Source organism: Jaculus jaculus, chromosome X (genome assembly GCF_020740685.1).
Source record: "Jaculus jaculus isolate mJacJac1 chromosome X, mJacJac1.mat.Y.cur, whole genome shotgun sequence".
NCBI lineage: Eukaryota > Metazoa > Chordata > Mammalia > Rodentia > Dipodidae > Jaculus > Jaculus jaculus.
In genome coordinates, this window is record NC_059125.1 from 3,085,228 (window position 1) to 3,109,069 (window position 23,842).

At 40.8% G+C, this 23,842-nt stretch overlaps 1 protein-coding gene across 6 annotated transcripts in view; it reads left to right on the top strand.

Annotated features, from left to right (window-relative positions):
• Window positions 1-23,842, top strand: part of Sh3kbp1 (SH3 domain containing kinase binding protein 1) — a 446,513-nt gene that overhangs the window by 313,039 nt on the left and 109,632 nt on the right. For all 6 annotated transcript variants that reach the window (XM_045140550.1, XM_045140551.1, XM_045140548.1 and 3 more), the window contains one exon: window positions 12,511-12,605. In XM_045140550.1, coding sequence (XP_044996485.1) covers window positions 12,511-12,605 — 95 coding nt within the window. The remainder of the gene's footprint in view (window positions 1-12,510; window positions 12,606-23,842) is intronic.

A 23,842-nucleotide genomic window follows, 5' to 3' on the forward strand; every position in this document is an offset into this window, starting at 1 on the left:
CTCTTTTATTTTGATGTCATGATCTTTTCCTCCAATTACGATGGTCTTGTATAGGTAGTGTCAGGCACTGTGAGATCATGGATATCAAGGTCATTTTGTGTCTGGAAGAGCATGTTGTAAGGAGTTCTACCCTTCCTTTGGCTTTTAAATTCTTTCCACCACCTCTTCCGTAATGGACTCTGAGCCTTGGAAGGTGTGATAGAGATATTGTAGTGCTGAGCACTCCTGTCACTTCTTCCCAGCACCATGATGCCTTCTGAGTCATCCCAAGGTCACTGTCATCTGAAAAGAGAAGCTTCTCTGCCAAAAATGAGAGTAACATTAATATGTAGGTATGAACATTAAGAGATGTGCTTACTGGGCAGTTTGATGAGCAGAGTATATGCATTTAGCCAGACAGCTGCAGACGTTACACTCCTAGGACTCACGACTACCCCTGTTTCAGGTTTTCAGTATCAGGGATATATTCCCTCCCATGGAGCGGGCCTCCAGTCCAATTAGAGGGCAGTTGGTTTCCACTAAGACAGACATGGACCTATTGCACCCGTTAGCTCATTTGGCCTTGCTGGCCAAATATGGGGCTTGCAATGTCCACTGTTGAATATCTTCACTGGTGATTTCTCTCTTTCCCACTGAATTGCATGCGAAATAGCGTCTTCCAGCTTTCTGTCATCTGGTCTGCATGGAGGAGGTTATCAGATCAGTTCCAGCAGGATTTTTCAGTGGCCTTGCAGCCCAAGTATTTGGAGTCAGACTCATTTCTTTATAAGGCAATGCTGTTTTAAAATGTGAGAGTTAAGAGGCCTTATAATTAATACTTGTAACATAATTTGAAAGCCAAATTCCCACCACCTTCTAAAGATCAAAGATAATTGTACAGTCAGCTTCTTTATGGAGGAAGCTGCTGGGTTGGAATTGACAAAGATAGTGATGTATATAGTGACTGTCTGGATTTCACTGTTGAACAGGGTGGTATTGACCTTTGGGCCAGATCATTCTCTGTTGTGGGACTGTCCTGTATACATTACCAAGTACTGTGGAGCATCCCTTGCTCCTATCCAGCAAATTCCAGTAGCACCTATACCCTTCCAGTTATGGCAACTAAAGATGTCTCAAGGTGTCGCCAGTGTCCCTTGGGGAGCCTGGTTTGTTTCCTGACACTTTATCAGAATAACACAGGTTAGGCAATCTATAACTGGTTCAAATATGTTTGTCTCATGATTGTGGACACTAAATAGTCTTAGATTGAAGGACCATATTTTGTCAGAGCCTTTCTATTGTTTTATGACATGGTATAAAGTATCATATGGGCCAAAGAGAACACAAGATTAAACTTATAATATCAAACCCTTTGAGATTAATTGGCATTAACCAGTTCACAAAGGTGGAGTTGTCACTACCTAAACACCTCTCCAATCTCAATATCCTTAGTTCTAGAGAGATGGCTAAAGCATTTCCCTACAAAGCCTAAGGATCTGAGTTTGATTCCCCAGTACCCACATATACCAGATGCACAGGTGGCACAGGCATCTGAAGTTTGTTTCAGGGGCTAGAGGCCCTAGCATGCCCATTCTCTGTTTCTTTCTTTCTTTCTCTCTCTGGTAAAGAAATGAAATATTATATATACTTTTTTATTTATTTATTTGAGAGTGAGCGAATGGGCGTTCTAAGGCCTCCAGCCATTACAAACAAACTCCAGATACATGCACCACCTTGTGCATCTGGCTTATATGGTTCCTGGGGAGTCGAACCTGGGTCCTTTGGCTTTGCAAACAAATGCCTTAAACACTAAGCCATCTCTCCAGCCCAGTAAAATATTTTTAATGTCCCCTATCCCTCAGAACTGTCACAATGGGGATTGTTGTGGTTTGAATGTAAACTGTCCCTCATAGGCTCATGTATTTGAGTGCTTGATCCCCAGCTGGAGGTGCTGTATAGTAAGGTTGTAGAACCTTTAGAGAAGCTAGAACCTTTCTGGAGGAAGTAGGCCACTGGGAGGTGGACCTTGAGGTCTTATAGCCTGGCTCCACTTCTTGTTTGATCACTATTACTTGATTGTACACACAATGCGACCAGCTCTTCTTCATGTTTCTGCTGCTATGACTTACCTATCTTGGTGAAAATTATCCCATGCAACTGTAAGCTATTTTTAACCCTTCCTTCTTTAAGCTACTTCTGGTCATGTATTTGGCCACATCGATGAGTAAATTAATAAATTCAGGGATTAAATTTACAATGCATGGACTCTGAGGGATAGATGTAAACCACAGAGCCCCACTTTTGAACTGCTAGTATATCCTATAGTTAAGTCTCACTAGCTCATTGCTGCATCTGTTTCTTGATGCACAGTGGACACTTGGTTATTATTTATCAAATATATGAGAAGCCTAGTATGAATTATACCTCTCCCACTAGTCCCAGATACTCAAAATGTGACCCAGAATTGGAGATCTTACATAAATTTAGCATGCGATACAATCAGCCGTGGTTCCACTGCTGTACTGGTCCATCTACCAGGATCCTCCTATTGCCAGAGTCCTTCCCAGTATTGAGCCTTAGCTAGTACTCATTGCCAGACAAGGGTTCTTCCTGTGCTCCCAGGGCCACTAGCAGCAGCATCTAGGGAACCTTGTGAGAAATACAGATCCCCAGGACCTGTCCCCTATTGGAAACCTGAAGGGTGGGGCTCATCTGGCCCCTTGCTCATTCAAGTGTGAGAATTGCAGACTGACACCAGGGTGTTACAACTTTCCGTGATGATGAAAATCAGCAGAGTTCTTATTTAGCAGTTGGATTCTTGGTCCCACCTTAGATTCCAGGGAAGTGATATAGAAAGCTATAGAATAAACAGGTGCCTCCACAAATTTCATATTGTCAGGAATGTGTGGGAAGCACCCAAACTTGTGTCCTAGAGCATTTTAAAACGCTCACTGGCATTTTACTTTTCAAAGACAGGATCTACATCCTTGACTTTGGAAGTTCTTTCCCCAGTTCTGACATTCTGATGCTGGCTCTCATCCTTTCCTCACTGTTGCCTTGCTGAGAACTGGATGTATGTATGCCTCATTTTCTCCCTGAAAGCCAGATACTAGCCTTATTTCCTTTAGTCTGTTGTCCCCAGAATTGGATAAAAGTTCACACCCATCCATGCCATCTCAGAGTACAAAAACTCTGAAACAAAAAATGATTTTAGTGTTCACTGGGTGACTACACTTGTTCTTGACTGTCAAGTACCTGTATGGCATTTATTTATCCTACATGGGATGCCTGGTATTTCATTTGTTGTAGAAATTTAATGACTGTGCACAGCCCAAGATCATAACAAGAATAGTTACATCTTATATGGCATATACAGTATAGTCATTTACAATCTGAATAATTCTGGTCCCAGGAGTATGGTTTATGGATCACAACCTAGTAGTGTCTCAGGTAATATTTATCCGATGAAGGAAAGAATTTCTGATTATGATGTTGCTGAAAGTCGACATCACTGTGCTTGTTGGGATACTTCTTATAGTGTCCCAAAGGTGGAAAAAATGTTGCAATTCTAGACATGACCTTTTATTTTCATCTCCTGTCAAAAGCTCTGGGGAGCTTCTTACCATACTCTGACTGTGACATATGGGATTATGCTTTTCATAAAATTGAGTTCACTGAGGCTTCCTGCATTTAACGTTAGTTCTTCATGTATATCTGTTCAGGTTGCTAATGTGTTTGTCCGTTCTTTTATTTTTTAAGTGGATTTTTTTTTTTATTGTTAAAGGTGGTTTGTTTTGGTCTTAGGGTTTTTGTTTTGCTTTGTTTTTGAAGTAGGGGCTCACTCTAGCCCAGGCTGACCTGAAACCCACTCTGTAGTTCTAGGTTAGCCTTGAACTCATGGTTATCTTCCTATTTCTGCCTCCCAAGTGTTGGGATACTTTTTTTAATGATTTTTTTTAATAAAACAAGCTGAAAAAAGTCATGTGATGTGAGCATGTGAGTTCAATTCCTTGAAAGGTCTGTTTTTAATAATCATGTGAATTTCCACACTACAGCCTGAAATATTTTAGGGTGGGAGGAATAGTGGGAGTATATATAAGCAATGGCTGAACTTCTTGGTGATTTTCAATTCCGCAGACTTCTTTAAAAACTTGCAAACTGTCTAGGTGTGGTGATGTGCACATGTAGTCCCAGTACTTGGGAGGCTGAGGCAGTAAGATCATTATAAATTCAAGGCCAGCCTAGTCTACATAGTAGCCTTCCTGGGCTAGGGATCTGTTCTCAGAAATAAAAAAAAAAAAAAAAAAAAAGAATTGGAAGCTGAAAATTAGTTAGTACAGGGGATCTTGATCTGAGAATTAACCAATGATGTCAGGGTCTTTAACCCTTCTGTTGTACATAATTTTCTATGTATTTAAATATCTTTGTATGGTTCATTTTATTTCTGGAAAGACAGGCATTGCTTTTTATCAGATTCTTAAAAGACTACGACTAGAAGCCTTAAGAACAGAATGATGATTTCAGACTTATGCTAAGTTATTAGTGTTTTTAATTCTTTAAAGAGAAATGAAAGAAAAAGTCATCTCAGTTGTGGTATAAACTGTGCCTTTATAGCTTTATGTGTGTGCCTATATTCATTCTTACTTGATCTCAGAGTAATTAAATTCTTCTAATTTATGAATAGATGGGAAATGCCTCCAAATTTAACTTCATCCCCTTCTCTCAGTTTCTATTCATTTAAGACTTAAAATCTTCCCATGCCCAAAAAGGATTTAGAATTTAAAAAAAAAAATCTTTTATTTATTCATTCATTTGACAGAGAAAGAGGGAGAGAGAGAGAGAGACATTACAGGAATGGGTGAACCAGGGCCTCCAGCCACTGCAAATGAACTCCAGATACATGCGCCCCCTTGTGCATCTGGCTAATGTGGGTCCTGGGGAATCAAACCTGGGTCATTTGGCTTTGCAGGCAAACGCCTTAACCGCTAAGCCATCCCTCCAGCCTGGATTTAGAATTTTGTTAGTCTTTTAAGACATATCAAATGCCACTTTTAATGAACCTTTTGTTTGCATGCATGTAATCTTGCCTTTGTCTGAAACACAGTAACACTATTCTACCATAGTGAATTTATGCATGTGTTTTTCTTGTCTTTTTGTTATTTTCCTACCCTCCCCTTTCTCTAGGCATTAGATTGTCAGTACCATGTAAGAATAGGAGGGGGTAGTTGCACTTACATGTATGACATAGGCCTATGATGGTGGCTTAATAAATATTTGCATTGAAATTGGGCATAACTTAAAACACAACTAAAATCACAGTCTTGGAGTCAATGATTATTTTGCATATACATTTATTTTTGAGTGAGTTTCTTAAAACCAATGTTTTTATTTTCTGATACTGCTGAATTAAGGTGTTGCAATCAGGTTCGCATTGCTGGTAGAAAGAGCAGCTTGTGGGAAAAAGAGGTTTATTTTGGCTTACAGGCTTGAAGGGGAAGCTTCATGATGTCAGGGGAAAATGATGGCATGAGCTGAGAGGGGGATATCACCCCCTGGCCAATATATGGTAGACAGCAGGGACAGGAGAGTGTGCCAAACACTGGCATGATGAAACTGGCTGAAACACCCATAAGTCCACCCCCAACAATATGCTCCCTTCAGGAGGTGTTAATTCCCAAATCTCTATCAGCTAGGATTCTAGCATTCAGAATACCTAAGTTTATGGGGGACACCTGAATCAAACCACCATATTTCTCCCCTGACCCCCATAAACTGATAACCATATGTGATATAAAATGCAATGCATTCATTTAACTTTATAATTCCCCATAGTCTTTATCAATTCCAATGATGTTCATACATCCCCATAATAGTCCAAGATCTTTTAACTGAGCCATAATACCAAAAAAAAAACCTCAAAAAGCCCATAATGGCACAGAATAAACATTCACACTGCAAAAGATGGCATCAAGCATAACAAAGAAATACTCAAGCAATACATGATTTAAAACAACCAGGGCAAACATCTAACTCTGTAGCTCCAAGTCCAACAACTCTAGTTAGTGACAAGTCTCCAAGTCTGATCATTCTAACAAGTAACATGTCTCTGGTATTCCAATTCCACCTCTCCAGCTAGGCTAATCACAGTCCTGGAAAACTTCATCAGGGCCAGCAGCTTTCCTTACAAGCCATCTCGTGGTCCCAGCATTTCCGCTGGGTCTCCACTGCAATCCACATTTCATCCTCATGGCTTCATGGGGTCTCCATGCAGGCATCCAGCAAACCTGCTTCACACTGCCCATGGCCATTTCCAAAACACAAACCCATGTTGCAAACTCAATGACCCTCTCTTTCTTGCATTTCTTATATTCCACAGTACCATGTGGGATGCCAGTTTGTTAATCCAGGGGGGAATAAAGCAGACTTTGAAGAAAAGGACACTGCTAGAGCGCTCAGTCCCCTTCAAAAGAGTCTACATATTTCCTGTTGCCCCAGTGCAAGTCAGCTGGCTCAATCTCAAAGGTTGTTATCTCTCAATTGTAGTTGAACAAGCGGCAGTTCACCCAAAGATTTTTCATTCTGTGCCATATCCCTCTGCTCACACCAGTTCATTTCTATGCAAAGAAACCCTGCACAACTTCTCAGGACACAGGCATAACAGCAAGCTTTTCACACAACTTGCCTCTAGTCCAGTCCAGGCAAAGCTCTTTCTCACCCTCATAAGCCACAGTTCATAATTTTTTTAAATTTTTTATTTATTTATTTGAGAGCGACAGACACAGAGAGAAAGACAGATAGAAGGAGAGAGAGAGAATGGGCGCGCCAGGGCTTCCAGCCTCTGCAAACGAACCCCAGACGCGTGCGCCCCCTTGTGCATCTGGCTCACGTGGGACCTGGGAACCGAGCCTCGAACCGGGGTTCTTAGGCTTCACAGGCAAGCACTAAACCGCTAAGCCATCTCTCCAGCCCAAGCCACAGTTCATAATTTTTACAGCATTCAGGTCTTTCAACTCTGACCAGAATAGTCCATCAAGATGTACTTACAGCACTGCAAAGTGTCTCTTAGGCCAAGGTTTCAAATCCTTCCACATTCCTCTTGAAAATCAGCTCCAAAAGACCAAAGCCACACAGTCATATGTCTAGCAGCAAATGACACCACTCCTCAGTACCACTTTACTGTTGTAGTCAGGTTCACATTGCTGGTAGAAATCACTCTACAAAGAGCAGCTTTTGGGGAGAAGTGGTTTATTTTGGTGTATAGGCTCAAGGGGGAAGCTCCATGATGGCAGAAAAAGCGATGGCAGGGAAAATGATAGCATGAGCAGAGGGTGGATATCACCCCCTGGCCAACATATGGTGGACAATACCTAAGTTTATGGGGGACACCTGAATCAAACTACCACATAAGGCTTAAATACCTTGTAAGTATAAAAAAAAATCTTGTTTGGGGCTGGAGAGATGGCTTAGCGGTTAAGCGCTTGCCTGTGAAGCCTAAGGACCCCGGTTCGAGGCTCGGTTCCCCAGGTCCCACGTTAGCCAGATGCACAAGGGGGTGTACGCGTCTGGAGTTCGTTTGCAGTGGCTGGAAGCCCTGGCTCGCCCATTCTCTCTCTCTCCCTCTATCTGTCTTTCTCTCTGTCTGTCACTCTAAAATAAATAAATAAAAAAATGAACAAAAAAAAATCTTGTTTTAAAATACATCATGATCAATTAAAGTGTGAGGCTAGTAGCTGCCATCTTTGCTCAGGTACATTTGTAACTAGAGCCCCAAAGCTTTAGACCTGGCAGAAACTTAGGTATTACCCAGTATGCTCCTTAGGGTTCCAGAATATCACCAACATATTTTTCAGGGGCTAAGTAGAAGAGACAACTCTATTCTCTAATCAGAATAGCTCTGTTTTTAGTTTTACAGTTTGATATCTGGAGTGAATTTAAATTAGATAAAAGTATTCTGTAGAAGTTTACCAAATTCTCCTGTAGCTCATCCTTTGCTGCTCCCTGATTATACACCTGATGGAACTGTGTTCATCCAGAGGTATAATGTGATTGTCTCAGGTCATGCTCCAGAAATTCCAGCTGGGATGAACTTTGTCCCAAATGTACTTACTCCTGACCCAGAATCCTCTTCTATTTTTTTGCTCCTCAAATATTCTACCACTTCATAGGTGTCACTCAATGGTTATTAAGAAATGAGTGAGAGTTCTGTGACAGGTCTTAGGGATATACATGGGGGCGAGACATGCATTAGCAACATTCTTCATGGACAGTGGACCTTGTTTTATATGCTTCCCAGATAATTCTGTGTTTAATATCTTTCATACCAAATAGCCTAGCTACATGGTGGAAGCATTCTAAAACTAAATTATGGTAAGGATCATATAAGTGCACAATATTTTTAAATACATCAAACTGTTCAGTTTAAATGAGTACATTTTATGGTATAAAATGATACTTATTAAACACATTTTTAAAAAGGCAGGAGATGCCTGCCCTCCTTAGCTTATAAAGAAACTGTAATCATAAAGTAAAATGCCTTGTGAAACATTATAAAGGCATGCTAACTCTTTCTTTTTTTCTTTTTTCTTTTGGTTTTTCAAGGTTGAGTCTTGCTGTAGCCCAGGCTGACCTGGAATTCACTGTGTAATCTCAGGGTGGCCTCGAATTCACTGTGAGATCCTCCTACCTCTGCCTCCAGAGTGCTGGGATTAAAGGCATGAGCCACCACGCCTAGCCTCCATGCTAACTCTTTCTTATCTATATTTTTCAGTTATGTTGATTACAAATCAATTGCATAGTCTTTTACTATAGGCCATGGCTTTAAATAGCAAAAGAAGCTATGAAGGGAAAGAGAATGATACAGATACATAGAAAGATGCTTTTAAGGGCTGGAGAGATGGCTTAGCGGTTAAGCGCTTGCCTGTGAAGCCTAAGGACCCCAGTTCAAGGCTCAGTTCCCCAGGTCCCACGTTAGCCAGATGCACAAGGGGGCGCATGCATCTGGAGTTCGTTTGCAGAGGCTGGAAGCCCTGGCGCGCCCATTCTCTCTCTCCCTCTATCTGTCTTTCTCTCTGTGTCTGTCTCTCTCTCAAATAAATAAATAAATAAATTTTTTAAAAAAAGAAAGATGCTTTTAAGAATGTTGATTATTATTATTAACAAGCTGTTTTATATGGATACATCATGTGTTGGTACCCTCTTTTCCCTCATCCCTGCCCCCATTCCCTTGGGAACTCTCCTCAGTAGGGTTGCAGGTATCCCCCATGGGGCTGTGGTTTATACATTGTGGGAGCAGTAGTTAGTGATTTTTTGGAGGAGGGAATACCTGTGGGTATGTCTCAACCTGTGGCTCTTACATTCTTTCTTCCCCTTCTTCCAAAAAATTCTCTGAGCCATGGTGGGTGTTTTTTAAGTCTACTTCAGGATGAGCTCTTAGGAGCCTCTGGATCTCTGCTTTGGTAAGTGTTGAGTGTCTTCAGAGTCTTTCTTCTTTACCCTGGCACTGATTATCAGATTCTGCATGGAAGCAGCACTCTTGCTCATCTCCCCAATTCCTCTGTGGTTTCAGCTGTGGACTGGCTAAAGTCTGAGGGGTATTTTATCTCCTTGGGTCTTTCTATCTTCTGAAAAAGAAGAACAGATTCTCCAACAGAGAGTGAAGTCGGTATAGTTTAACTGGGATATTCATTATTAATTTAGGGAGAAATTGATGTATTTAACCCTTCTTTTAGCCAAAGACTAGTGAGAGCTTGACACTGGAGAACATAATCTTTGTCTCTATAGGATTCTGATCTGGTTCCCAATTCCAGATATGGGCTATGGGTTCCTTTACACTGAGTGGATCTCTTAGCCAATCAGAAAGCTATTTGTTACTCACTGAGGCTGTGTACCACTTTTTAAATTTTTTTTTCATTTATTTTTATTTACTTATTTGAGAGCAACAGACAGGGAGAGAAAGAGGCAGATAGAGAGAGAGAGAGAATGGGTGCGCCAAGGCCTCCAGCCACTGCAAACGAACTCCAGATGCGTGTACCCCCTTGTACATCTGGCTAACGTGGGTCCTGGGGAATCCAGCCTCAAACCAGGGTCCTTAGGCTTCACAGGCAAGTGCTTAACCGTTAAGCCATCTCTCCAGCCCCTGTGTGCCACTTTTGCATTGGCATTAAAGGATGCTTTTTATTTTAAAAGAACACTGGTGAGACACACTATACTAAATATTTTAAAGGTGGTAACTTTTATCAAGTTCCTTCATATTAGGATGCCTTATGTTTTGAGTATTGGATGCCTCCAGATCACCAAATAGTGGTAAACAATTGGCTTGCTAAGTCTTTACCAAGAAGCCAGGGAGAGGGCCCCTATTACGCCCGTGAATTTTAATGACGTCTCAACACTCTTCTTAAGACTCAGGGTCAAATTCTGTGATTGTCTTGGCTTTTGTCCCAGAAATATGATTGCTATAGTGCCAAACATTATCACGTCTTCCAGCAAAGACAACACAGTGTTAAAAGTCTAAAAGTGGTCCTGAGAAGATGGCCCAGTCTGTAAAATCTTTACAATACAAGCATGAGAAACTGAGTTCAGATCACTATTACCTACATAAAGCCAGGCCAATAATTCTATTACTGTGAGGACAGAGAGAGGCGGATCTTTAGGGCTTGCTGGCTAGCTAATCTATTAGAGTCAGTGAGTTCCAAGTTTGGTGAGAGATCCTGTCTCATAAAACAATACAGGGAGAGACTGAAGAAGACACCCAATATGACCTTTGGCATCCACATATATGTACACACATATGCACATTTGCATGCATATCACACACATGTATATGCAGCAAAAAAGCCCAAAGATGGAGGGATGAAGATCCCTGGTAGCATGCTGAGCTCCTGGATTTTATTCCTAGCACTGTGATCAAAAAATAAAACAAACAAAAAGCTGAATGGCAGGTGACTATTTGCCTTAAGCCTTTTTAAACTGGGGAACTGAATCTAACAGACCCTATACCCTAGCCAATTTCCTTTTACAATTCATCAACTGTCATAGCTCAAACCTAGACCATTATTTTATTTTGCATATGTATTTGTGGTTTGTGTGGATGTGTGTGGGTGCATCTGGGTAAGGTACACATGCATGTGTGAATGCGTGTGAGAGGCTCAAAATTGACATTTAGTGGCTTCCTTGATTACTCTTCATCTTATTTATTGAGGCAGGGGCTCTCACTTGAATTCAGGTATTACCAATTTGGCTAGTCTAACTAGCCAGCTTGCCCTGGGGATCCCCTGTCTGCCTCCCGAGTGTTGAAATTGCATTTGGGCTGCCACACCTGCCTGACATTTACTTAGGTGCTACAGATCCTAACTCTGGTCCTCATACTTACATAGCAAGCACTTTATCCACTGAGCCATCTCCCCAGCCCAGACTTTTAAGTTGCCTTTATTTTATATATCACACTTTGATGAGACATTCACTAACATAAAGCAATGTGTTTCAGTGGCATAAAGTATACTAGGGACAATATACTCATATATAAAGGTGTAGGTTATGATCGGTCTGTTGGAATCAACCTAAGCCTTGGAAAATATCTAAGGATATTCCAAGCCATGAGATTTGTTGACTTTGCTAGAGAGTAATAAATGTCTCCTCTAGTAGTATTAATGTCTTCAATTTTTCTTTCTACCATCTATCCCAAGTAACAAAAGCATGGTTTTCCAAGTCTTCATTTTTTAAATACCTTACAAATGTTTCCACCATCTTTTAAACTGGTGCTTTTGGATAGAGATAATTTAACATCAGATAGACTTACAAAAGCATGTAATTCATGACATACTTGAATTGATTTTTAGTAGACCAAGTATTTTTCTTTCTTCAGTGAGAGCTGTGTATTTCCTTGCCAATGAACAGCCCTGTTGATGATTAAGTAGATTTCCACAGAAAGGCCATGAAAAATTTATGAACACATTCACCCTTTCTCACACATAGGCTAAAAGATGTGCTGTTAATATATGTTGGTCATTTGTGATTGACATTTTCACATACATTTAATCAACATTTATCTCTTAAGACATATCCTAATGAGACAAGTTCTCATTATTTTATTAGCCATGTTAGCTGTATAACAGATATAAAGGCCCTGTTTGTGATTTTGCAATGTGTGGAAGTAGGCAATAAGAAAAAAAATGTTCTGCCCTTTGCAGATGTCTGTCCATGCATGTACCTGAAGAAAATATAAAATGGCTCACATCGGCTTTCCTGAGATTAAGGACACACTCTTTCTTTTCTACCTTAGAAAGGCAAAGGAATCAATGGCATTCATGATATTACATGACTTGTGAGGTTAAATGCAGAGATAAATATACATGAGCCCACAGTGATCACTATTAGCTTTCTGAGGGTGACCCTTTCTTTATGTAAAAGCCATAATATCATTACCTGTTCAGCATGCCTTTCCCGGAAGTTGATGTGTCAGTGAATACCTTCTTTTGGGCCAGTTTACTAGATGAATGAAGCACATTAAAGTTGTGTTTCCTTTTCTTCTTACAGCCAAGGATTACTGTAAAGTCATCTTTCCATATGAGGCCCAGAATGACGATGAATTGACAATCAAAGAAGGAGATATTGTGACTCTCATCAATAAGGTAACCACCACTTCTCACTTCTCTAAACCATGAAGTTAGCATCAATGGGATATTACCGGCTTTCATTTTCCCCCTTTTTTGTCTTGTTTTATTCTGTTTTGTGCTTGTGTATATACATGGTGTGCACATGTATATGAAAGGTAGAGGACATACTTGGCTATTGTTTCTTAGGCACCATCCACATTTTTTTTTAATTATTTATTTATTTATTTGAGAGCGACAGACACAGAGAGAAAGACAGATAGAGGGAGAGAGAGAGAATGGGCGCGCCAGGGCTTCCAGCCACTGCAAACGAACTCCAGACGCGTGCGCCCCCTTGTGCATCTGGCTAACGTGGGACCTGGTGAACCGAGCCTCGAACCGGGGTCCATAGGCTTCACAGGCGAGCGCTTAACCGCTTAGCCATCTCTCCAGCCCACCATCCACATTTTTTGAGATAGGGTCTCTCTCTGGCCTACAACTCACCTAATTAGGTTAGCCTGGCTGGCCAGTGAGTCCCCTGTCTCTACCTCCCCAGTGCTGGGATTGTAAGTGTGCGTCACCACACTAAGCTTTTTTTAATGTGAGTTCCGGGGGTTCTCATGCTTGCCAAGCCAACACCTTACCAGCCTAGCTGTCTCTCCAGCCCTTCTTTTGCTTGCTTTTAAGTCAAGGACTTGGTTTTTGGCCTAGGTTGGCCCCAGTCTCCCAAATGCTAGGATTGCAGCATAATACTACTGTACCTGTCCTGAACTCATGAGAAGAATTTGCATCATTTTGTTCAGGCTAAATTCAGATGAATGAACAAAATTGAGGATCAAATAGATTTCTGTGTCCTTCAGGGCCAGCTGAATATTTGCATGGCCCTGAAGAAAAGTCTGTTCCAGAGGGAATAACCCAGAAGGCTTGGCTGTGAGTTCTGCCCTCCACTGCAGCTAGATTGTAAGCATCTTGTCATCAGGAACCTAAGGAGAGGCTTCAGAAGATTGGTCATGCCTCATGGGCAACAAACACTTACAGAATGTTTCCTGTTCAGATCAAAGATGAGAGAATTTTGCTTGTCTTGTTGGGTCTAAAACGGTTGGATGATTTATTATTATTATATTCAGAGTCCTATAAAGACCTGTATAACTGTAAAATCTGTGTGAAGCATTGTGGCTTGCCAGCAACTTGACCATTTACCATTTCTGCTTACATGCAGTGCTACTTAGAAGCTGGTAGTTGAAGATCATTTTATTTAAGTGGTTCCTAGAACATAGAGCCTTTTTCTCTGAAGTACAGTGATTTTATGAGAGCTGAGTATGAGAAACCAAGAACACTTTAAGATGTAGAAGGTGGTCTTACTGTTGTATCCAACTGAGTAGCAGATAATGCACATAAATGTGATTTGGAGATTACCATGGTCACCTGAACTTTTGCAGGACTGAGATGCATTGGTAGGCTAAGGGATAAGTGGGGGGAGGGGGGGAGGAAATTGAAGGGAGGGAGAGAGGGAGAAAAAGAGGGTAGACCCAAGGTCCTACTAATCTATAGCCATTACTTAGAGGGAGAGGACTTCACTTTTGCCTGCCTCACTCCAAGGTTAGTTCATAAAGTGATCTTCTGCTCACTGAGTTTTACCTTTATGCTTATGGATGTTTACCTGTAAGAAACAGCTTTGGAGGTTGTGCATTTGAAGAACCTAATGCAAAGATGCCAACCATCAGTTGATTGTTAGGGAAAGAGCTGGCCTTACTACAGACTCCATGAAAGTGGTATGATGAACAGTGCTGGAGCTATACAAACACCATTCTAGAATAGCAACCTCCCTCTTTTGCAGATCACACAAGAACTTACCCATCTTTTGACTCATAAAGTAGTTTTCTCTTAAATGGTTATAGCTCTATGGATATTGAATGTAGCACAAGGAAATGAAGGAAGGAAAAAGATGCTAGCCTTATTTCTTTCTGCAAGAGGCAGTCCCCCTCTTTTTTATTTTTATTTTTTATTTTTTTTTTTTTATTTTTTTTTTGAGGTAGGGTCTCACTCTAGATTAAAGGTGTGCGCCACCATGCCCAGCCCCCTCTACTTTTTTAAACTACTCCTTCTCCTTACCTTATGCCAGACTCCTTCAGATGGCTCTTTTGCCCTGTGTGCTGTATTTCCTATTTTTAACCAGAACTGCAGCAAAACAAATGGGTGTTGTTAAATGGGTGTGACAAGTGATACAAATACTTTGATTATTAGTACTGGTAATTGGTTTTAGTAAAACAGGAAAAGCCATAGAGCACTTTTCCTCTATACTGATAGAGAAATCAGCAACTTAAATAGTTGCCATCCTTTACAGTAGAGGATGGATTTAGTTTCTGTTTTGCTTTTAAAAGAGGGATAGCCCCTTTTTTAATTGGAAATCCATGGGCTGGAGGGATTGCTTAATGGTTAAGGCATTTGCCTGCAAAGCCAAAGGACCTAGGTTTCATTCCCCAGGACCCACATTAGCCAGATGCACAAGGGGGCACATGTATCTGGAGTTTGTTTGCAGTGGCTGGAGACCCTGACACACCCATTTTCTCTCTCCCCCCCCCTTTTCTGTCATATAAATAAATAAATAAATAAATAATAAATTTTTTTGAGGTACACTCTCACTCTGGCTCAGGCTGACCTGGAATTCACTATGTAGTCTCAGGGTGGCCTTGAACTCACAGGGATCCTCCTACCTCTGTCTCCCAAGTTCTGGGATTAAAGGTGTGCACCACCATACCCAGGTCCAAAATATTTTTAATTGAAAATCCAATGTGTCAATAATGTTTAATAAGATTTGATAAAAGTAAAAGACTGCTGTGATTATTCTCTTATCTAAAGACAACAATGTCCATTTTAACACTATCCTCTAGTCCTTGCCATTTGAATATTATATGTAATTGAGAACACACACCTCTTGATGAATTTCTTCCAAACATGGCAGTTGGAGATCCAGGCTGCTAAAAAGAATATTTTTTTTCCCAAAGGCATGGTCAGAAAAGGAACAGCTACGAGTTCTGGCCACTTTCAGGAGTGTCTTCTGAAGATTGCTTTCCATTTCTCTCATATTGTAGGGCCAGTATGCTTGGAAGCAGTTGGACATTATATTTGCAAATGTGACACAGTCAAGGGATGGTTTGTGTGCTGCTCCCATCCCCCAGGTCTCTAGTACATATGCTGTTTTGACACTCAGTCCTGGTTGCACCCTGCCTCCATACAGAGCTTCCTTCCTGTGTCTCTGTCCCTTCCTGTCTAGATGGATGGTTCAAGGCTTGGTTTGGTTGGGGACCTGAAATTCAGAGGCTGGGCCTCCTCATCAGCTCCTGGGGTGGTAAAGATCCACCCACCACTATCTGCTTTATTTCTAGCATCTCAGAACCTTCTTTTTGATTCCTCATGACCCCTGTATGCCAGCCAGTCTAAAGTGGCTTTTCTTTCCTTTATAGTAAAATCTAGACAGGGCATGCTGACATACTTTCTCTTGGGCATTCTTGCCTTTGTCCATGTGACTGTTGGGAGGGGTCTCCCTCATATCCCCATTCTGTACATATGTCCTCATGGACCTGACCCTGAGCATGTATGTTCCTGCTGCATGGGATGCCCTGTGCCAACTTACCTAGCTGGTTTTATGATATCTAATATAAGAGTTAGCCTTAACTTATGCTGTTTAAACTCACTATAAACTTATTGTTTAACAAAAATCCCCTGTGCTCTATCATTTTGCTTGTATTACTATTTTATATGTTCTGCTTTAAAGAAAAGTCACTTACTACCCTTGAGTGATACAGATTTTATTTATTTTTGCATATATGTGTGTCTTATAGTTAGTGTCCCATTACTTGGGCAAAACACCCAAGTCAATGCAGCTGATGGTAGGAAAGGGTTTATTTTGGCTTACAATCTTGAGGGAAAGGTTCCCATAGTGTAGAAAGGATGGGAGAGCAGAGGTTGGTCAACACATCTTGTCAAAGCAAGTGGAAGATGGCATCAAGAAAGAACTGAGCTCTTGCAGCTGGGAGCTGGCCATAACACTCTTGAGTCTGCCCCAAGTAACACACCTACTATAGCAAAACTACAAGGGACATTCCACATTGAAACTACCCCAGGCTGTATCACTAGGCCAAACTTGGGTGACATTAACACCTTAATAAGCTCTGTTCTGCACATGAATGCCCACCAGAAAAGTAAGTATACAAGACAGATAATGTTGTAGATGTATTATTTTTCTAAAGCTGCATATTAGAAGCACATACCTCATTATTTATTAGACATCTTTAGAAATAAAAACAAACTTCAGGAATTCTCAAAAATGGTTTTAAAAATCCACCTGAAATAGTTAAGAATTCACAGTGGATGAGATTTTAGTAAGAATTTGAGGGTTGGAGAGATTGCTTAGCAGTTAAGCACTTGTCTGTGAAGTCTAAGGACTCTGGTTTGAGGCTCAATTCCCCAGTACCCATGTAAGCCAGCACAAGGGGGTGCATGCATCTGGAGTTCTTTGCAGTGGCTGGAGGCCCTGAGATGCCATTTCTCTCTCTCCCTCTCTCTTTCTCTCTCTCCCTCTCTCTTTCTCTCTCAAATAAATAAAACTAAATTAAATGGAACCTAAGTCTTCGAAAACCCTGCTGACAATATAGAAAATCCTTCCTCTTCTTTCAAGTTCACAAGTGAACCAGAAGGTCATGTGAATGGTTGTAAGCTACTATAAAATGGATAGTCTGCCACAATTGGTTTAGTACACATTTTGATTTGCATGCCTATTGTACATATGAGGTGAGAAAAAGATCTGAATTGTTGATTTCTAAATGTCAGTTGCATGTGCTGTGAGAGTTGACGTGGGCCACGGATGTTGCGGGTGTTTCCTTTTGCACTCAGCTGAGGTGGTTTCCTTGGCTTGGCTTTTCTATGCCATCTCAGGAATCACAGAGCAAGAGCTGCTCTCCTTTTCAGCCTTGGATTGTCATTTTGTGTGGCTTTCTAGAAAATGAGTCAGACACCTTTAGTGGGTGTCTCTAAGCCCTCTGTGGTTCCTGAAATAAAGTGCAGAGACCTGAACTATTTGTATGTGTCCCTGGAAACTGCGATGAGATGTGGCAACCAGAACAGCTTGTTTATAGTTTATTTATAAAGAATTCTTGTAGATTTGGGAACATTTCCACTTGGGCAGAACACACCTGTGTCTAGCCTTTATTTCCAGTCCATCAAAAATAGCTCCTGCATTTGTTTCTGCCCCCCTCCATCCCTGCCTTCCTGATTTGTGCTCAGAGCATATTTGAGAAGTTTCAGAAGCCCTTGGTTGTGGTTTCTCCATTTTTCTCTTTTTATACCCCAGTGTCTGCCTGCCTGCCTGTCTCTCCCTACCTCCCTTCCTCTCTCTCTCTCTCTCTCTCTCTCTCTCTCTCGTGTGTGTGTGTGTGTGTGTGTGTGTGTGTGTGTGTGTGTGTGTATCTTAGACTGGCCTTGAACTCACAGGATGCCTCCTACTTCAGCCTCCCAAGTGCTGGGATTAAAGGCATGCACCACCATGCCTGGCCGCTCTCACTCACTCACTCACTCTCTTTCTCTCTCTCTCTCTCTCTCTTTTTTAAATGAGACAGGGTCTCATGTAGTTCAGGTTGGCCTCAAACTTACTACGTAGAGAAGAAGTCGACTTCAAACTTTTGATACTTCTGCCTTTGCTTCGTAAATGCTGGGATTACAGGTGTGCACTGTGCACTGCCATGCCTGGTCCCTCATGTGGTTTCTAACCAGAGAAGCTCACTAGAGAAGGGCTGAAGGTAGCTTTGGAGAACAGGTAGAGGTCTCAATAGTAAGGGAGACCACTGATAAAAGATATACTTGCTGTGGCTGTCACCTTTTGGGGAAGAATGAGTCCAGCTATGGAGAGAGAATGTGTGTACTCTTGGACAACAGGCTCCTGCAGCAATGACCCTGTCCTCAGAGCACTTCCTCCCAACCTGGAAGGAAGAGTTTTCTACTAACCACATTGCAAGTGGGAATCTTGAGATAGTGCTCATAAAAAATGAGTACCCTGAATAGCTGTGTATTTGGCTCTTAAAGCATACCACTCCTAGGTATCTCCATTGTTCTAAACCTGTTTGACAACATCATGATCAGTGCTTAGAAAGTTATTGTGGGCTAGAATGGTAAAGATGGAAGGAAATGAATGGAAACAGGTAATGTTCATATAGATGAAAACCAGTAGAAACCACCTAAAAGGGAGGGGTCCCATAGAATTACATAAAGGTAGTTAATGGCACCTCTAATTATAGGAATGTGGTCACCATTCCTTGAGTTATAAGGACTGTCTACTGAATATTGCTAGCAGCAACTTAAATTTTTTTTGTTTATTTTATTCATTTGATAGAGGAGAGAATGGGTATGATGGAGCCTTCAGCCGCTGCAAACAAACTCTAGATGTATGAGCCACCTTGTACATCTGGCTTATGTGGTTCCTGGGGAATTGAACCCGGGTCCTTTGGCTTCTCAATCAAGTGCCTTAACCGCTAAGCTATCCCTGCAGCACATAACAAATTTTTAGAGCTTTCTAAATTTGTACTTGGGCTGAAAAGATGGCTTAGCAGTTAAGGTGTTTGACTGCAAAGCCAAAGGGCCCAGGTTCGATTTCCCAGCACCCACATAAAGCCAGATGCACAAGCTGGCACATGTGTCTGGAGTTCATTTGCAGTCACTAGAGCCCCTGGCATACCCATTCTCTCTCTGTCTCTCTCAAATAAATATTTTAAATTTGTACTTATTTTTTTCCATTTTCCCAATTTCATGCCTATATATAATGTAGTTTTATATTATTTCCCCAATTACCCCTTCTTATCCCTCAACCCCTCCCATTAAGACTCTAATTCCCCACTAATTTCCATCTTACTTTCATGCTCTTTTAAAAACCCTTTGAGTTAAATTAGGGCTGCTTGCATGATCATGGGTGGAAGTTTATTTATTGTGAAATGGGTAACTTCACAGTGGCTACACCAATGATGAATCTGACTCCCCACCTCTCAGCTACCTTTAACTACCACTAGGTAGTTGGGGGCATCTGAGATCTCATGTATCCTTCCCCCATTGATGGCAGAATATTGACAGGCTCAATCTTGTTTTGGAAACTACAGCTACTGGCAATTTTCATTGGCACCCTGTCCTCTTTCCCCTTATAGTGTTCATTCAGTCATTGATTTTGAACAAGATCTGTGAGGTACCAAGAGCTATGCTACATATTAGGGGTACGGCAGCGAGCAAAAGTTACAAACCGAAGGTTTGCCTTTTCTAAGTTCTATATATTATGAGGTAGACATGCTGTGGGAATGGAGTTAGAACTGAATACTATTTTGCCCAGCTTCTTTCATTGCTACATCAACATCTTCTTCCCTCCTTCCCCATCTAATGTTTGAGCATTTAACTTAATATTAGCCAGAGGAACCTACAGGACCATGGCTTCCAACGCAGAGTTCTAGGTGGCCATTTAGCAAGAACCCAGGCCTCTCAGTACCATTCCTTTCCTCTCAGGAGCTCAGCATTTTGCCACATCCTTTCAGCAGGCCTGAGAATAACAGGACCATGAGTGCATTCTCTCTAGATCACACAAGAGGAATGGAGGTCCAGAGCATAAAAAGGGTTCTCTCTAAGGACTCCCTACAAGCCAGTGGCAGAGCCAGGACAGCAGCATCTACTGACTCCCTGTTGAATGCTATTGGAATTTAAGGGCCAGGCAGGATGGTACCACTGAGTGGGTTTCCTGTGAGGTTGTGAGATGCTTGTGGTAGATGCAAGCTGGTCACTTCTAGAGATAACTCTTAACTGCTCACCAAGAGTCAACCATGGGTATTAGGGCTAATGCTTGTGGTGTTTCCTCTCTAAATTCACAACATTGTTGTTATAACTTATCAGAATGGCATGAGCATTATCTCATCTGTTTAACTCTTACATTTTAGAATCCATTCTGATCTATTAGAGTCCATGACCTTTCAGAAAGCCAGTGCAGAAGGAAGGATGGCTATTTAATGGGCTAGTGTCAATTCATTTTTGTGACTAAAGCACCCCTTCCTACCACTTCCTACTTGGTGTGTATTTTGCTATTGTCTTTTTTTCGAGGTCTACAGGTTACTTAGTTTACTGCTTGCTGTTATCACTACAAAAAAGTCACTGTAGTCCCAAGTTACTGCCTAAGTCCTTCTATGCTAGCATGAGTTCTTACATTGTTTATTGTAGCATTTGTTTTCCCTCCCTGCTTCCTCACTGGTCCATTAATTGAAACAATTATCAGTGAGGAAGAAGCGTCTATTCCTCTTTGCTTCCAACCCGACAGGAAGTACCATTGCCTTCACAAAGAGAAGTAGCTTTGGGAATTGCAGAAAAGATCTTTGCGTCATATAAGAAAGCCACTCAGCTAAATAGATTACTGGCTTTGACCCTTTCTCTTGGAACTGCTGAAGCTTTAGTAGAGCTAAAATGATAGGATACTACATGGTTCCAAGGGTGAGGAATAAATGAGCAGGTGTCACCCTGAAGATGATGACATGCTGACAGCCCCATTAGAAGGACATGCTTTATGAGTGAATGGAGAAGTTAAGCCCAGGTCTGGGATCATCTGTGCTTGCACACATTTGAAAAATGTCAATGTTCAGCAAATGACTCATTCATGTCATATAATGTTATTTCTTGCACTACTGCCTATATTGTTATTTAAGATAGAAATCACAATATATTTTCTGCTCAGAACATTAGAAGCCCAGTGGAATACAGTTTGCTGCTGTTTTGTCGTCTTTTAAAAGCAGGAAGAATAATGGTATGGGTGAGAAGAATCATGACACCCTAAGTGTATTTGATCAAAACTCTTCACTGAGCTTGCTTTCCAACATAGAGACAGTTTTAATTAGATCACATAGTAAAATAGCAGACTTAGGGAGGGAGAAAATTACCACTAAGCAGATAAACAGTGCCCCAAAGTTGTGATGAGATGTCATCATCATAGACTTTTCCTTTGTGTAATGGGCAGATGAATTTTGCACTTGATGCAAATTCACAGGTTAATATGCCTCTACAAGTTGGTGAAACGGTTTAAAGGGACCCTCCTATTATCTCTTCAACCTGATTGCCATATTCCAAAGTGCTATGGACAGTAGTCCTTGCAATGTGGAAATCTTTGTTCCTAACCTTTATATTACACCAAGATGAGATTTGTGAGGTTTAAATGAGATGTGTGGCTGAAAGTGCTTTAGGATCATGAAATTTAAATTATAGTTGTTGAAATCACAAGTTATTACAGAAAAGTAAAACTAAATACCTAGTGACTTCATATTTTTTTCTTGGTATCTTGAGTAGTCCTTAAGGTCAGTAATTTCCTTGAAATTCTTCAGTATTTTTTTAACTTTTCTTAAGAGAAAAATAATTTATTACACTTGTAGAACCCTTGTCTTAAGAATGTCAGATTTATTTGTATTGATATTTGCATTTTATTAAAATATATGGTTTCGAGGGGTCTGGGGGAGATTGCTCAGTGGTTAAAGACACTTACTTGCAAAGCCTGAAGGCCTAAATTCAGTTCCCCAGTACCCATGTAAATCCAAATGGACAAAGTAGCACATGCAACTTGAATTTGTTTGCAGTGGCAAGAGGCCAAGGTGTGTCCATTTTCCCTCTTTCTGTCTCTGTCTCAAATAAATACAATTTTTTTAAATAGATGTTTTATGAGATGGAAGATGGCAAGAGAAAATATTTTTTTAAAGTAATTATTCTTCTAGACTATTCACACATGTTCATAATTATAGTTTAAAATAGAAACAAGATTTATATTATTTTATTTGCCCAACATAACTACCCTTGGCACCATGGTTAAATGGTTCCTCAGCATCCTAATATATGGAGGGAATATGACAACTCTTTGTGTGTGCGTGAATGTGTAGTATGTATGTGGGTACTTGTGTATGTGTGCATGCATGCATGCGCATGCACATATGCCAGAGAACAACCTTTGGTGGTGATCTTTTCAAGCACTGTGTACATTTTTTTTTTTCGAGGCAGAGTCTCTCACTGGCCTGGAGCTTACAAAGTAGGCTAGAATGTCTGGCCAGCAAGCCTCAGGGATATATACCAGTCTCCTCTTTCCCAGCACTGGGATTACAACTGCACACTGCCACACCTGCCTTTTTATGGATCCTGGGGGTCAAACTCAGATCCTTATGCTTGCATGGCAACTAGTATATTATGTGATCCCTCCCCAGCCTCCTTTACATATTTAGTTTGTTTCTAGCTTTTTAATCTTTATTTTAGAATATTTTGTATATAGTCTTTACCTTGCTAATAAACTCTTGTGTACATATTTATTCCTGCCACTTTCATTCATATATGTGTTTATGTATGTATATGTGTGTAGATACACACACACACACACACACACACACATACACACCCCTTGGGCAAGATGTTCATCTTTTTCTCTATCTTAGTTTCTATAGTCATGAATTATGAGCACACACCTCCTAGTGTTGTGAAGATTAAAAGAGGTAAAGTGTATGCTATGGCCTGAATGAACCCCTCAAAGTTCACATATTTTAAAATTCAGATTTCTGTGTAACAACGTTGAGATGTAGGACCTTTAAGAAGTGATTAGATCATAAGAGTGGGACCTTGAGGTACATTTAAGTCATAAGAGTTTTGCCTCAAAAGTGTATCATTAATAGCTATTATCATGGGAGTGGGATCATTATTGCCAGAGCAGGTTCCTGATACATGGATATTCTGATGCTCCCCCTCCTCTTTCTCTTGCACATGTTCTCTTGCATTCCACTTTTTTCATGGGATGCTGCTGCAAGATGAAAGCCCCTCAATCTTGAGTGTCTCATCCTCCAACTGTAAGAAATAAATCTATGCCTTGTTACTTCCCCGGGATCAGACATTCAATTATGACAGCACAAACCACACTAGACTCATAGAGTGGCAAAGCACTTAGAAAGCCTTGCTAATAGTAAGTGCTATATAAATTTTAGCAATTATTATTTCCTGTTGATAAATTGATAAATGCAATGCTACATCCGTGGATTTTGAGGACATTTAAGTGATGTTCTGAAAGATTGCTCTAATTTAGTCTCCCCACAGTAATACGTGAGAATAGGTTTTCCTATCCTTGTCATCTGTGAATATTATCATTTTCTCTAGACTCTGCTAATATGATTTAATCTATGCTAATTCTGCATTTAAAAAATTACTACAGAGGTTGAAATTTTTATGCATCATTTTCCTATCTATTT